Raw genomic sequence first — 13,465 nt, 5'->3', positions numbered from 1 at the left:
CACATCTTCATAAAGTTCTCATACAGGAACTCTTTAATCCATATCACAAGGTTTCTGGGGAGACCTGCCTTATTCCATCCTTCATGGTAGAACACCTCCTCATGCCATGTCACCAGAAAATGGTCTGGTATCACTGCAGTATAAGGACTGGTTGTTGGCCACGTTCAGTTAACATCAGCTCCCTATCTCTGTGTGTGATTTGGAGATGACTGGTATTTCGCATGGCAACGTGAATGAAGGAGGGGAAGCTACTAGCTGCTGCCTCTACTGCTAACCTCCAATTGCCCACCCCAGTGAAGCATGACTTCAGCCTCTGCACACCTTCAGCCTAATCCTCCTACACTCCCTCCTGTCTTCCCACCCACAGGCTCCTGTGTGGAGTTGGAAGTAGCACTCTCTTGGCAAGTGGAGTGTGCTGGACACAGAGGGTGTGTCTAAACTACATGGCTCCATCGATGGAGCCATGTAGATTAGGCTGATCGGCAGAGGGAAATGAAGCCGCAATTTAAATAATCGCAGCTTTATTTAAATTTAAATGGCTGCCACGCTGCGCCGACAAAAAACTGATCAGCTGTTTGTCGGCTCAGCGCGCTAGTCTGGATGCTCCTGCGCCGACCTGAAAGCCCTTTATCGACCTCCCCGTTATGCCTCGTAGGATGAGGTTTACCGGGGAGGTCGATAAAGGGCTTTCATGTCGACAGGGGAGCGTCCAGACTAGCGCACTGAGCTGACAAACAGCTGATCAGCTGTTTGTCGGCTCAGCATGGCAGCCATTTAAATTTAAATGAAGCTGCGATTTAAATAATCATTTATTTCCCTTTGCCGAACAAACATGTTTAGACGTACCCAGAGGGATGCAACGTGAACTGCTGCCCAGCCTCACCAGCACAATCAAACCCCATCCCCCTCCCACCCACAGGCTCCTGCAGGATTGGGGAAAGTAGCACTCTCCTGGCAAGCAGGGTGTGTCAGACACAGAGGGGCACTACACGAACCACTGTCCTGCCCTGCCAGCATGACTGTCTGGACTCCATCCACCTTGCGGCTCACAAAATAGTGCCCGCAGGTCCCTTACCATGCCTGCCACCAGATCAAGTCCAGATGGTCCCTTGAGAACTCTGTTGTGTACTTGCTGTATACTGGCTACTTTAAAGCATAACTGTGGCCTTGCAGAGAACACATCCTCATTGTTTTTAAAGAGACCTTCACTGTATGTTAACAGATTAGATTTTAGGCTCCACACTGAATCTCCTATAATGTGTGCCCTTGTGACTTTTTGTTACAGTAGTGAACTTGCTGTACACTCCCCCAGCTCCAGTAGGTGTCTGTTTCGCACAAATCCAAAGGCAGAAACAGACAAGATGTGTGGAAAGAGCAAATATAACCTGCCTACTTGGATAGGGAGTGTGTAACAGAATGGAGGAATACACTAATGGAGGAGACTTGAGCAGAATGTCAGAGCCAGAGAGCGTGCAGTCAACTCCAAATGCAGCACCAGGAGGCTGTCTTGTCATCCCTGACGTCTGTGATGGACCACATGGCAGCTTTCCAAGACACAAAGCTGGACAGGTTCTACTGCCACCCCTTACAGATCAGCTGTAATGCTTTGTGGTCCAGTGACCCCCAGACTACCTGTTGGTGGCTTGGCATGGGAAGGTGTCCTATCGCAAAGGATAGATTAAGGCTGGCCTCCCCAAAAACCTTGTGTGAAAGGTCAAAGAGTTTCTATCTGAGAGCTTCATGGAGAGATGCAGGGGAGACTCCCTCCGCATCTGCAGACACATTAACAAGCTGTTCCGGACACCCCGTGCTGTGTAGGCACAGAGCAATTCGCACATCATACCCAATTGCCTTAATCCGCTTGTAGGAAGAAAAAAATTGTGAACTCAGCAAAAGTACCCTCCCCAAGGTCAGTGCTCAGCTGGGAGACATCCTGGAAGGAGGCGACCAGCTCCAGCATGATGAACAGATCTTGGGGATTGCCGGCTGGTCATTCTCCTTCTCCTCCTCCATCACCATGATGATGGCAGGAGTGTCTTGGCTGTACTGCCCAGTCATGCTTAGGAAGCTGGTTGGGTCCCTCTTCCCAAATTGCATCCAGCTGCTCTATTACTGGTATTGGTGTGGTGCTGCACCAGACCATCTATTAGCTTTCTTCACTTTGTGGTAGGACTGCTTCAGTTCCTTGATTTTCAGTCTGTACTGCTGGGCATCCCTGAAATATCCTTTTCCACCAGGCAGCTTGTGATCTTCACGTAAATGTCTGTTTTGTTTGCTTGTCGGAGGTCAGAGAGAATGGATTCCTCTCCCCACACCTCAATGAGGTCCAAGACCTCCCAGACTCTCCACGCTGGCGCTCTTCTGTACCCCTGGGAATTGGAGCCCACGGGACAAGAAATATTAGAAATCATGGAAGTGTTTGAACTGTTAGATGTCGTGGCCATGTGTGCTGCAGTGTACTGCTCGTTCTGAGATGTGCTCACAATGCTGGTCATGCGGGAAATGAAATTCAATTTTTCCCAGGGCTTTTCCTCTTTACCTGGAGGGCAGCAGAGGCACAAGTTCTGGCCAAAGTGTTCAGAGTAGGGCACTATGAGGTGTCTTGAAGAGGCCAATAGCTTTGACTTCTTGTCAATGCTGTATCTACACTACCATAAACTCAACCATGCAAGGTTGGGAATAGGGTTACTCCTCGTGAAATCAGGAGTAACTAACAAACTTCAGCAGCCCTAAATGTCGACACAACAGGCTTGGTAGTATGGACGCATTGTTTAGAAAACCAACCAGATGCAGCTAAATTTTATGTTAAGTCCTAGTGTAGAGCAGGCCAAGTCTTAACTAGACTTGCTAAATTGAACTCTGGAAGATCGATTGCAGCCGCAGTGATCTGTTGTTTAGTATGGATAAGGCATTAGTCAGTTATTAGTAACATACAAATTGTTGCTAGCCTTTTTTTAACTCACTGATAGGTTTTGCGGAAGTAACTAACTGTGAAGAGTTAAGGTTGTTTGAGTGCCCTACCATAGCATTTGCGTAGTTTAAATGTTTAGCGTTTCTTTTCAATTTAATCTTAACTCTGAATTTCCTGGATTTATAATGCTATTTGGGGGGATAATTACATCATTCTCTCTCTCTCTCTCTCTCTCTCTCTCACCACTCCCATTGGAGGGGAAACAGATTATAAACTTTACTTTATATTGTGTTGAACACATCTAAACTTGCTCAAAATCTGTCTGTTTTATTGAATTTCACATAGTTGCCTTGCCCTGTAAAGTGTGTCATACTTCCTTGAAGAACTGTTAGGAAAAGCTATCAAAATTGCATTCTGAGATTTTGAATGTCAACTGCTTGCTCATTCCCATGGAACGATGCGCCTTCTGCAAAGACACCCACATGGGGGATAGGTGCAAGCATGATTACTGGGGACAATCTGGAGCTCTTGAGTTAAGCACATGACTCGGGAAGAGACCATACGTAAGTGCAGGGTTGTGCTCTTTGTATGAAAACCTATGATCACCACATAAACAATGGTCACCAAACATATCACAGTTGACCCTCCTCCTTACCCTGTTCTTGCCCACTTACCTGAGGCCATGGCTTGGGGGCAGAAGAAGGGTACACAGACAAGGATAAAGAGACTAAGGCTATGGCCATAGTTGGGGGCAAGTCTAGGGCTGAGAAGAGAGCCACAGCTAGGGCCAAGGCTGGGATTAGGAGTGAAGCCTTAGCAGCCTTGCCATTATCTGCTGTGACAGGGTCAGGAAGGTGCTGAGGAAGACCATGGGGAAGTGGCCCATTGATTCATAGTTGACATGTAGCTGATACCAGAGACGTTACAGACAACTGCTATCACAGGAACCCAGAATGGAAAATGGCCCTGGGTTGCCCCCCCTCAACTCCCCATTTATTCATGGGGAAAAGACTAGCTTTGGTACAGGGGTATGTTTTGCCCAGTACCACTTGGAGGGGCCATAGAGACTATAATGATTGGTTTCCCCTCTTTTCTTCATGCTGGGCAATGATGAGAGTTAGTCAACAAACACCAGGCTGATGTCTAAATTGAGAGTTGCTATGAGTCTCAGAGGCAAATATCTGCCTGAAAGCGTGGGAACCACCAAGGTTGAGGAGCAACTTTGTCACAACTGGTGTCAGGAGTGGGACTGGTACACAGCGCTGTGGAAGAAAGAAGCTATAAAAGAAAGAAACTACCACAATGTCTGTGGTAGTGCAGACACAAGTACAAGCTACAGTAGCTCAGCAGGAAGTTACTGGAGTGCAGGTGAATACCTAACAGGAGGCAGTGAGGCTACAGCAGGAGAGCTATCAAATGACGATGAATCAGGAAGCCCAAGATTGAGCCCTCCTGCAAGAAGTAGTGGCCCAAAACCTTAGAGAACCAGGAGTGAAGAAGTTCTGGAAACTAAATTCCCCAAGCCAAGAGACCGGGGGATGTCTAGAACTTTGTATAGATGTTACGCATGTGGAGATGGGGACACACAGCCGGGCACTGTCCCAATACTGAGGAGCCAATGCAGTACAGTTTAGGAGACTGGGTATACTCATACTCCCTGATGCACCTTGTGTGTGGGTCACACTAATCCCATATTAATATAACAGACCAGTGAGATTAATTGGGGGAGAAACCACAGCACTGATATAATTCAGATAGTGTTATCATGCTCATCTCAGGGAAGCTGGCGATGCATAGTCAGTTGCTCCAAGTGAAATGTACAGAGGTAACGTGTTCATAGGGCAGTTTGTTAATACCCCATTTTCCCAATAATGATTGAAATCCAAGGGAACACTACTGGAGAAATGGTGGGTCTAATCCCTCAATTTCCATACCTGATGCTCATAGGAAGGTACTTCCCAGCAAGGGAACTGGAAAAGAGTGAGACCTCTGAGTCAGTGAAGTGTCCACTGTATACTGTCTCCCAATTTTTTCCCAAATATCCCCAGATTTGTTTCTCAATCCCAGGAGGTCTTGAAAGACAAAAAGGGAAACCAGAGCAGGTAATGCCTTGGGAATACAAATTCTGACCCAAAACCAGAAGGTTGATCTCGTGGGTAGAGACTTGGGCAGCAAGGAAGGAGGCTGTCCCAGAAGGGGGAGGCACCAACGTATATTTGTCATCCTGGACTATGCAACCCCATATCCAGAAACCATTTCTCCGCAGAACACGGCCTCTAAAATAATAGCCAAAGCACTCCTGGAGATCTTTACCAGGGTAGGACTGCTGAAGGAGATGCTGATGGACCAAGGAACTCTGTTCATACCAAAATTAATGAAGGACCTCTGTGCCCTTCTCCCTGAGGACCTCAATCTATCATCCCCAAATACATAGTCTGGTTGAAAGGGCTACACGGTGCCAAATTTTGAAAAAAGTGCTCTTTTGACACATCCCTTCTTCCTCGTAAAACAAGGTTTACGGGGATGGTGAAAGAGCACATCTAGACATAGCCAAAGTGTTGTGGAGAGTCTAGGAGGAAAAAATGCAACCAGGTACCAGGAGGAAGGACCTGTGGTTAGGAAGGTGCTGAGGAAGGCAGTGTTAAAGTGAGCCAGGGATTCTTAGCTATCATATAGCTGATACCAGAGATATCACAGACAGCTGCTATCACAGGGTCGCTGGGATGGAACCCGGAGTAGAGGGCAGCCCCAGGTTCCCTCCCCCAACTTCCCATTTTTGCATGGGAAAAAGACTGGCTTTGGTACAGGGGTTTGCCCTGTACCACTTGGAAGGGCCACAGAGACTACGATGTTTGGTTTCTCCTCTTTTCTCCATGTTGACCAACAATGAGAGTAGGTCAACAAACACCAGGCTGATGTCTAAAATGAGAGCTGAAAGTGCAGTACCCACCAAGGTTGAAGAGGAACTTTGTCACACTGCCATCCCCCAAAGTTGCTCAGTGCCCCACCAGAGCACGTACCCCTCTAGTATGGGGAACACATGAAAGACATGTGGGAGCATGACAAGTGGTTTGAATCTTTAGATGTGTCCTAAGACCCCAGAGCTAGAAATAGTGACTAGAAAGTGCCCAGATACAGCTGTCGTAGCAGCCAGCAGTTGGGCTCACTTACAACAGACTAGTGACCATACAGAGTAATAATGGGCAAATCTGTAATAATCCATAGAACATATATGTTGAACCACTTTAATCCAGCACACTCTGGTCCAGTAGTATCCATGGCCTGGCATTATAGTTAGCTGGATGTCCATTTACCATGAGTATGGCCAAATTTCCCGTGGCCCCATAAAGTTTCTTTACAGCCATGAGTCCTGGCTTTCAGTGTTTTATGCTGTTATTTAGCTCTAATTTACCCCTAAATGTCTTGTAAGATCCCAGTAAGCAGTGGAAGTGTTGGTAATGCTGCTAGACAATATTGGCCTCTTATAGCCTGGCAAATTCTCTGGTTCAGCATCAGTCAGGCCCCAAGGGTGCTGGAGAAGAGAGGTTCAATATGTATTTTTTTTAAAGATTACTGAAATGTACTTTCAGCCTTCTAATACCATTCTAACTTAATTTTTAGCATGGCATTACATTATTATAATTACTAAATTAATTAGTGCAGAAGACAGCAACTTTTATTTTGTATGCACAATCTCGATAGTTTGCTTCCCTCTTCCCTGTCTTGAACTTCATGTAGCAAGAAAAGAGACTTTCTTTTGTGTGTTTGGCTTATGTTTGACAGAATGAGCTGATGAAAAGAAAAGTTGTACAGATAGCAATAAATGGTCTCTTTCTAGAGTTTAACAACTCTGTGCAGAGCTATAGTATGTATGTACATCACAGATTTTAAAAGACCCTCCTAAAATTCAGGAAGTGGCTCTCTGAGAATTTGCAAACTGTGACTTTGTAATGACGATAATGCAGGAGGAGAAATTCAGATACTGACAAATAATTTTCCACTTTTCACATTTTGTGGGTTTTAGGCTTCTCGCTTCAAGGAAATGGTTGGAAAGATACAACATACTGCTGAGGAAGGAATCGAAAGCTGTTCGGACACATCAGGTTTGGAGAACATTAGTATTTCTTATTTTAAAAAATGGCATGTGGTAAGGACTGTACCAAAATATACGTTTTTTGAGCTTCTTTGCAAGTGCAAAATATATAATTATTTCTGCTCAGAATTTTAAGTATTGTTGGTTTATATATAAATGAATATGAATAAAATAAGGAAAGTGGCAGTATTAGAGAAAGGAGATTGTCCTAGTCAGAGTGAGAATATGTGCTCCAGATTTTGGTCTTAGTTCAATGTGGTTTAAAAGATACTGTCATGCAAACCTCTGAGGTGAATTTTAAGGTTTGTGACAGGCTGTTTGTTATGGTCATGATTAGGCAATGGATGACTGGCTAGAACTTGTGCAAATATTGGGAGATTAGGCATGAGTGAGTAAGCAGGTCTTGTGGATGACCTGTTGTGAGCTACTACATTCAGTTTTATTAAATGTGTTATATATGTGATGGCATTGTAGTATTGGATATTGTAGTATTGGATATGAGATTTGACCAAAGCAAAAATCTATTATGGTCTGTGTTTTCAGTTGCTTATACAGTAGTACACAATCAAATTACATATGGAGACGGGGCTATACTTACAAAACCTAAACATTCCTTCTTTGAGTGCTTGCTCATGTCCATTCAACATAGATGTGTGTGCCTGCAACATGCACCAGCGTTGGAAGTTTATCCCTAAGTAGTACCCATAGAGGCCGGGGTCCCCAGCGCCAGTTGGAGTGCTGCACACATGCTGCACTATATAGAATGCTCCCGAGACCTCCCTCCTCGGTTCCTTCTTACTGACAGTGACAGTGCTTGGAATAGCATGCTCGAGCCTTAGCTGTAGTAAGCATTCCCTTTCTATTCAAAAAGTTTGACGGGTAGCCAAGTTAGTGTGTAACAGGAAAAACGTAAAAAACAACAAAAAGTCTAGTAGCAACTTTTTAAAGACTAACAAAACATGTAGATAGTATCGTGAGCTTTTGTGGGCACAACCCAGTTCTTCAGATGACTGGAGTATTAGAAGTCCAGATCCAAGAATAAATAAGGGAAAGGGGGGAAGGGGGAGAGGGAAAAAAAAGACAGATTGTTCAAGTAGCTACAAGGGGCTGATAAGCTAGGTAAATACAACTTAGATGGGGCTACTATAAGGTGGGTGCATAACTGGCTGAATAACCATACTCAGAGAGTAGTTATTAATGGTTCACAATCCTGCTGGAAAGGCATAACAAGTGGGGTTCCGCAGGGGTCTGTTTTGTGACCGGCTCTGTTCAATATCTTCATCAACGATTTAGATATTGGTATAGAAAGTACACTTATTAAGTTTGCAGATGATACCAAGCTGGGAGGGGTTGCGACTAAGTTGGAGGATAGGGTCATAATTCAAAATGACCTGGACAAATTGGAGAAATGGTCTGAGATAAATAGGATGAAGTTTAATAAAGACAAATGCAAAGTGCTCCACGTAGGAAGGAACAATCAGTTTCACACATACAGAATGGGAAATGACTGTCTGGGAAGGGGTATGGCAGAAAGGGATCTAGGGGTTATAGTGGACCACAAGTTAAATATGAGTCAGCAGTGTGATGCTGTTGCAAAGAAAGCAAACATGATTCTGGGATGTATTAACAGGTGTGTTGTGAGCAAGACACGAGAAGTCATTCTTCTGCTCTACTCTGCGCTGGTTAGGCCTCAATTGGAGTATTGTGTCCAGTTCTGGGCACCGCATTTCAAGAAAGATGTGGAAAAATTAGAGAGGGTCCGGAGAAGAGCAATGAGAATGATTAAAGGTCTAGAGAACATGACGTGTGAGGGAAGGCTGAAGGAATTGGGTTTGTTTAGTTTAGAAAAAAGAAGATTGAGGGGGGACATGATAGCAATTTTCAGATATCTAAAAGGGTGTCATAAGGAGGAGGGAAAAAACTTGTTCATCTTGGCCTCTGAGCATAGAACAAGAAGTAATGGGCTTAAACTGCAGCAAGGGAGGTTTAGGTTGGACATTAGGAAAAAGCCCCGATCGCCATTTTCGCGCTGGATGGCCTGGGGAAGGGATGTAGGTGGGGAGTGTAGGGTCTGGGAGGGAGTTGTGATCTGGGACAAAAGGGATACAGAGGGTTTTGGGGGTGGCCTGGGGCAGTTGGGAAAAGGGGTGGATGCCAGAGGCAGGCTTATGCTGGGAGTCGCTTACTTAAGCGGCTCCCAGCCAGCAGCCCTGCAGGAACCTGAAGGCTGCAGTCTCAAGCTGCACCCCGTGGCTCTGCTCAGGGCAGTGTGGGAGGGGAGAGGCTTCATTGACTGCTATTGGTTGGAAACCGGCCAAAAATACCTGCGAGATTTTGCTGGAGGGTGAGTCACAAAGCCTCCCTCTTCACTCCCAGCATAAAGCAACCACATTTAAAGCAGCTGTAGCTGTGCTGTGTTTAAGCATCCCAGTGAGGCAGCCACAGGCTGGATCTGGTGGCTTGGTGGGCTGGATCCAGCCTGATAGCTTTCTCTTGCCCACCCCTGGACAAGAGGGTATTGAGGAGAGAGGAGCTAGGGAACGTCCTATATAGTGTGGCTTGTGTGCACCACTCCAGAGGGCACTGGGTGTCCTGGCCCCTATGGGTACTGCTTAGGGAAAAACTTCTGGCACCAGTGCATGTGGCAGGCACACACATCTATATTTAATGGATATGTGCAACACATCTTGAAGAACACCAGTTACAAAACAGGTATCTGTCTTAGCTGTATAAAGTTCTCATGTTGGCAAATATTGATTATTTTCAACATAAAGAAGTGAATCAAGAGATTGGACTATAATTGAGCCTTTTGTGAACAAGAATGTTGGTTTGTCAGTTGTTATAATAAAAGCTTTAGAATACAATGTTTAAAAGCTAGAAATGAAAAATTAAAGAGCATATTGTTAGGTATCTCACCAGTTATATGAAATTGCATAAAGTAAATTGTCATGCTGGTGATCTAGCTAGGTTAGGAGCTGAAATTAATAAATCAATTTTTACCTGCTGTGTGTAACTTGGCTGTGTACTTTTAACTTATTAAAAAATAAAATAGAATTTAAACATTTTTCTGTGATGTACTTCATATCTTGTTAGTAAGATTAAGATGGTAAGTAGTTTCTAATAATTCTTTTCTCACTTGAAGCTGATTCAGAGTTACAGGAAGAACAGCTGTTTGGAATTAAGGTAAAGATGTTTATTCCTTAAAAATTCATTGTATTTTCATAGAATCAATTGTTAAAGTTTATACTTAGGGGTTAAAATATCATACTGCCCTGAAACCATTAGTTCAAATCCCAGCAGGTTTCAGCTCAGCTCTTTGCATTTCTGAGGTAAGTGTATACTCAATGGATGAAAAGTTGGTCTATTGAAGTCCATGGCAAAACTTCTCTTGGCTACCAGGTGGTCAGGGTTTCACTTTATCTTCAAATGGTGATTCTGGTGGGGGTCACTGGGAAGATATGCTATTGATGAAGGATCTGTTTGTCCTCAGTAGACATTAAAGATCCCATATCATATTTTGTCCAAGTAGCTATCATTGGCCAACTTTTTTCCTGCCCATTCCAATTAATATTTTGACTGCCACTCTTCAGTGCAACTGTAGCTAGAATTCACTTTTTGTATATATTGTGGACAAGGCTTGGAACACTTGCCTACTATTTATGATGGGTAAACACCCTTTGCCCCATCACTACAAGCACACACTCTCGTTGCACCCTGCAGCTGCAATGAATAAGACACTTGGCAATATGTTAGAATAAATTATGTGCAATACAGTTTTTAAAAAGTAACTTGAGTGTCTCTGATTTGTTGCTTTCTTTCATTTTCTCTGTCATTGTTTTTTCATGCTGGATTGTGTTCATCTTTGTGTACATTGTTTCCAGTGTCTATTTTCTTTGATTCCTCTCTCTCATTTGCAGCAGCTTCCATCTGCTTTATGGTGTTGAGATAGACTGGTCTGCCCCTCCCTGCTAAAGGCTCTTCTTCAGGTTTATCTTGAGTATCCTTATTTCTTGACACCGGTTGGTTTCCATTTGACAGCTTCATGTGGGATTCTGTCTGTTAGCATGCAGAACGGATGCCCCAGATATATTCAGCGTTTTCTTGTAGTGGAGATGAGAAGCTGATTGGTGATTTCTCAGATCTCTTAGCTGGTGATAAAGTCTGTCCGTCCATTGCCCAGAATTTTTAATAGGCATTTATTTTGGATGACATTAATTTTCTGTCTAAGATTTGTATAGCTTTCTGGTTCTGACAGTTACACACTACCATTGAGATGACATCTGAATTGAAAACTCTTGAGTTTTTTGGAAGTATATATTTTTTATATCTTACTTTGTTGAGTTTAGTGAATACTGTGGACATCTCTCCTATTTTTTGATATCTCACTTGCTGCATTTTAGTGATAGAAATGTAGCCGTGTTAGTCTGGGGTAGCTGAAGCAAATTGTTGTGACTACTTTCTTCCACTATTTGATCTGAGGAAGTGGGTCTGGCCCACAAAAGCTCATCATCTAATAAACCATCTTGTTAGTCTTTAAAGTGCTACATTGTTGCTGCATTTTGACATTGATACTGCTGGTTCCAAGCTCAGATAAAATAGCATTATTTAAAACAAACAAACAAACCACACACTTCACTGGATATAGAAAAGATTGCTTAATAAAAAAAAAACCTTTTTGACCCCTCATATTTCATGAAATCTCCTGGTGAAAGCCTGTCCCCTGAAGATAGAATACTCAGCAATTTGAGGCTGATACCAAGAAAACATTTCAGAGTCAAAAGACAGGACTACGTAGCACTTTAAAGACTAACAAGATGGTTTATTAGGTGATGAGCTTTCGTGGGCCAGATGCACTTCCTCAGATCAAATTGTGGAAGAAAATTGGCATGACCATATATACCAAAGGGATACAAACAAAAAAAAGTGAACACATAAAATAGACAAATCAGATTTTAGAAGAGAGGGGGAATGGGGGGGAGAGAGGTTAATGTCTATGAGGTAATGATATTAGAGGTGATAATTGGGGAAGATATCTTTGTAATGGGTGAGATAATTAGCATCTTTGTTAAGCCTCAATTGATAGCTTCCCCAATATGGTCATGCCAATTTTCTTCCACAGTGGGTCTGGCCCACGAAAGCTCATCACGTAATAAACCATCTTGTTAGTCTTTAAAGTGCTACCTAGTTCTGTCTTTTGTTTCAGCTAGACCAGACTAACACGGCTACATCTCTATTACTTCAGAGTCAGTTAGTGGAACATGAGAATAATGTCTCAGATATCAAAGATCTTTCTAATCACGAGGGAGGTAGATAACTATGGACTTGAAATGCTAGGCAGCTGTGAGAGCAGACTGACAGATTTGATTAGGAAGCACTTCCAGCAGGAGAAAAAACATATAATCTACTCAGGTAGTCAAAACAATGTATACTCAGGCCACATCTTCAATCTGTGGAAGATCTCCTCTCCTGCGATCAATCTTCTAGAATTCATTTAGCGAGTCTAGTTAAGACTTGCTAAACCAAACTCAGAGTGCGTCCCTGATGGTGTCCTGTACTCCTGCTCTTGCCAGGAGTAAAGGAAGCTGATGGGAGTGTTTGCTCCCATTGGCCTCCTATGGGGGACACACCAAGCTCAGCTTTAGGTAAGCTGACTCCAGCTACATATGCTGCATAGCTAGAGTTCCATACCTTAAGCTGAGCTGCTAGTGTAGACCTGGCCTCTGAGACAGTAGCACTGGACAAATTTTGTAGGAAAAGCCCTTACCTGGGAACCTATCAGCAAGTAATGCCTGTAATATGTAGGGATTAAAAAAAATGCTAACTTTGATCATGATGTTTACCTTTGCTAGGGGCCTGATTTTGGTGGGAGCAGGCTGAAGTCCTTAATAGAAGTACTGTAATGCTGATGCAAAATGCAGGACAATGTAGCACTTTAAAGACTAACAAGATGGTTTATTAGATGATGAGCTTTCATGGGCCAGACCCACTTCCAAGCTCATCATCTAATAAACCATCTTGTTAGTCTTTAAAGTGCTACATTGTCCTGCATTTTGCTTCAGCTACCCCAGACTAACACGGCTACATCTCTACCACTATTCTGTAATGCTGATGAATTTTATTAATGTAACATTTCTCATTTCATATACTTACATCATCCTTTTTTGTAACTTCTGTTTTATTGATTGGCATAGTGTTGGACATTTAATAGCTAATGACATAAATTATTGTTAAAGGGAGTTACTTATCTTTATTTTCAAATGTTTATAATACAAAACTATATTATATAAGCTAAAAATCTAGACTCTAGGCCAAATTAACCAATTACATGAATAGTGGTGCTAATTGATTATAAAACAGATGTGAGAGGTAAAGTACAGCACTCAATGGTACAGAATATGTAATTTGTAACGGTGTAGTATTCTTTGGGTAGTAGTTCAGTCCTAATCTGAGTGACTGCAGCT

General features: G+C 43.2%; 1 protein-coding gene across 3 annotated transcripts in view; it reads left to right on the top strand.

Moving 5' to 3' along the window:
* The window catches only part of CATSPERT (catsper channel auxiliary subunit tau), a 70,351-nt gene that overhangs the window by 35,955 nt on the left and 20,931 nt on the right, over positions 1–13,465 (top strand). For all 3 annotated transcript variants that reach the window (XM_075933885.1, XM_075933884.1, XM_075933886.1), the window contains exons 11-12: positions 6,936–7,014; positions 10,147–10,187. In XM_075933885.1, coding sequence (XP_075790000.1) covers positions 6,936–7,014; positions 10,147–10,187 — 120 coding nt within the window. The remainder of the gene's footprint in view (positions 1–6,935; positions 7,015–10,146; positions 10,188–13,465) is intronic.

The sequence above is a fragment of the Pelodiscus sinensis genome, chromosome 7 (assembly GCF_049634645.1).
Source record: "Pelodiscus sinensis isolate JC-2024 chromosome 7, ASM4963464v1, whole genome shotgun sequence".
Classification (NCBI taxonomy): Eukaryota; Metazoa; Chordata; order Testudines; family Trionychidae; genus Pelodiscus; species Pelodiscus sinensis.
Note: the sequence above shows the minus strand (reverse complement) of the source record. Positions and strands in the feature narration are given on the sequence as shown.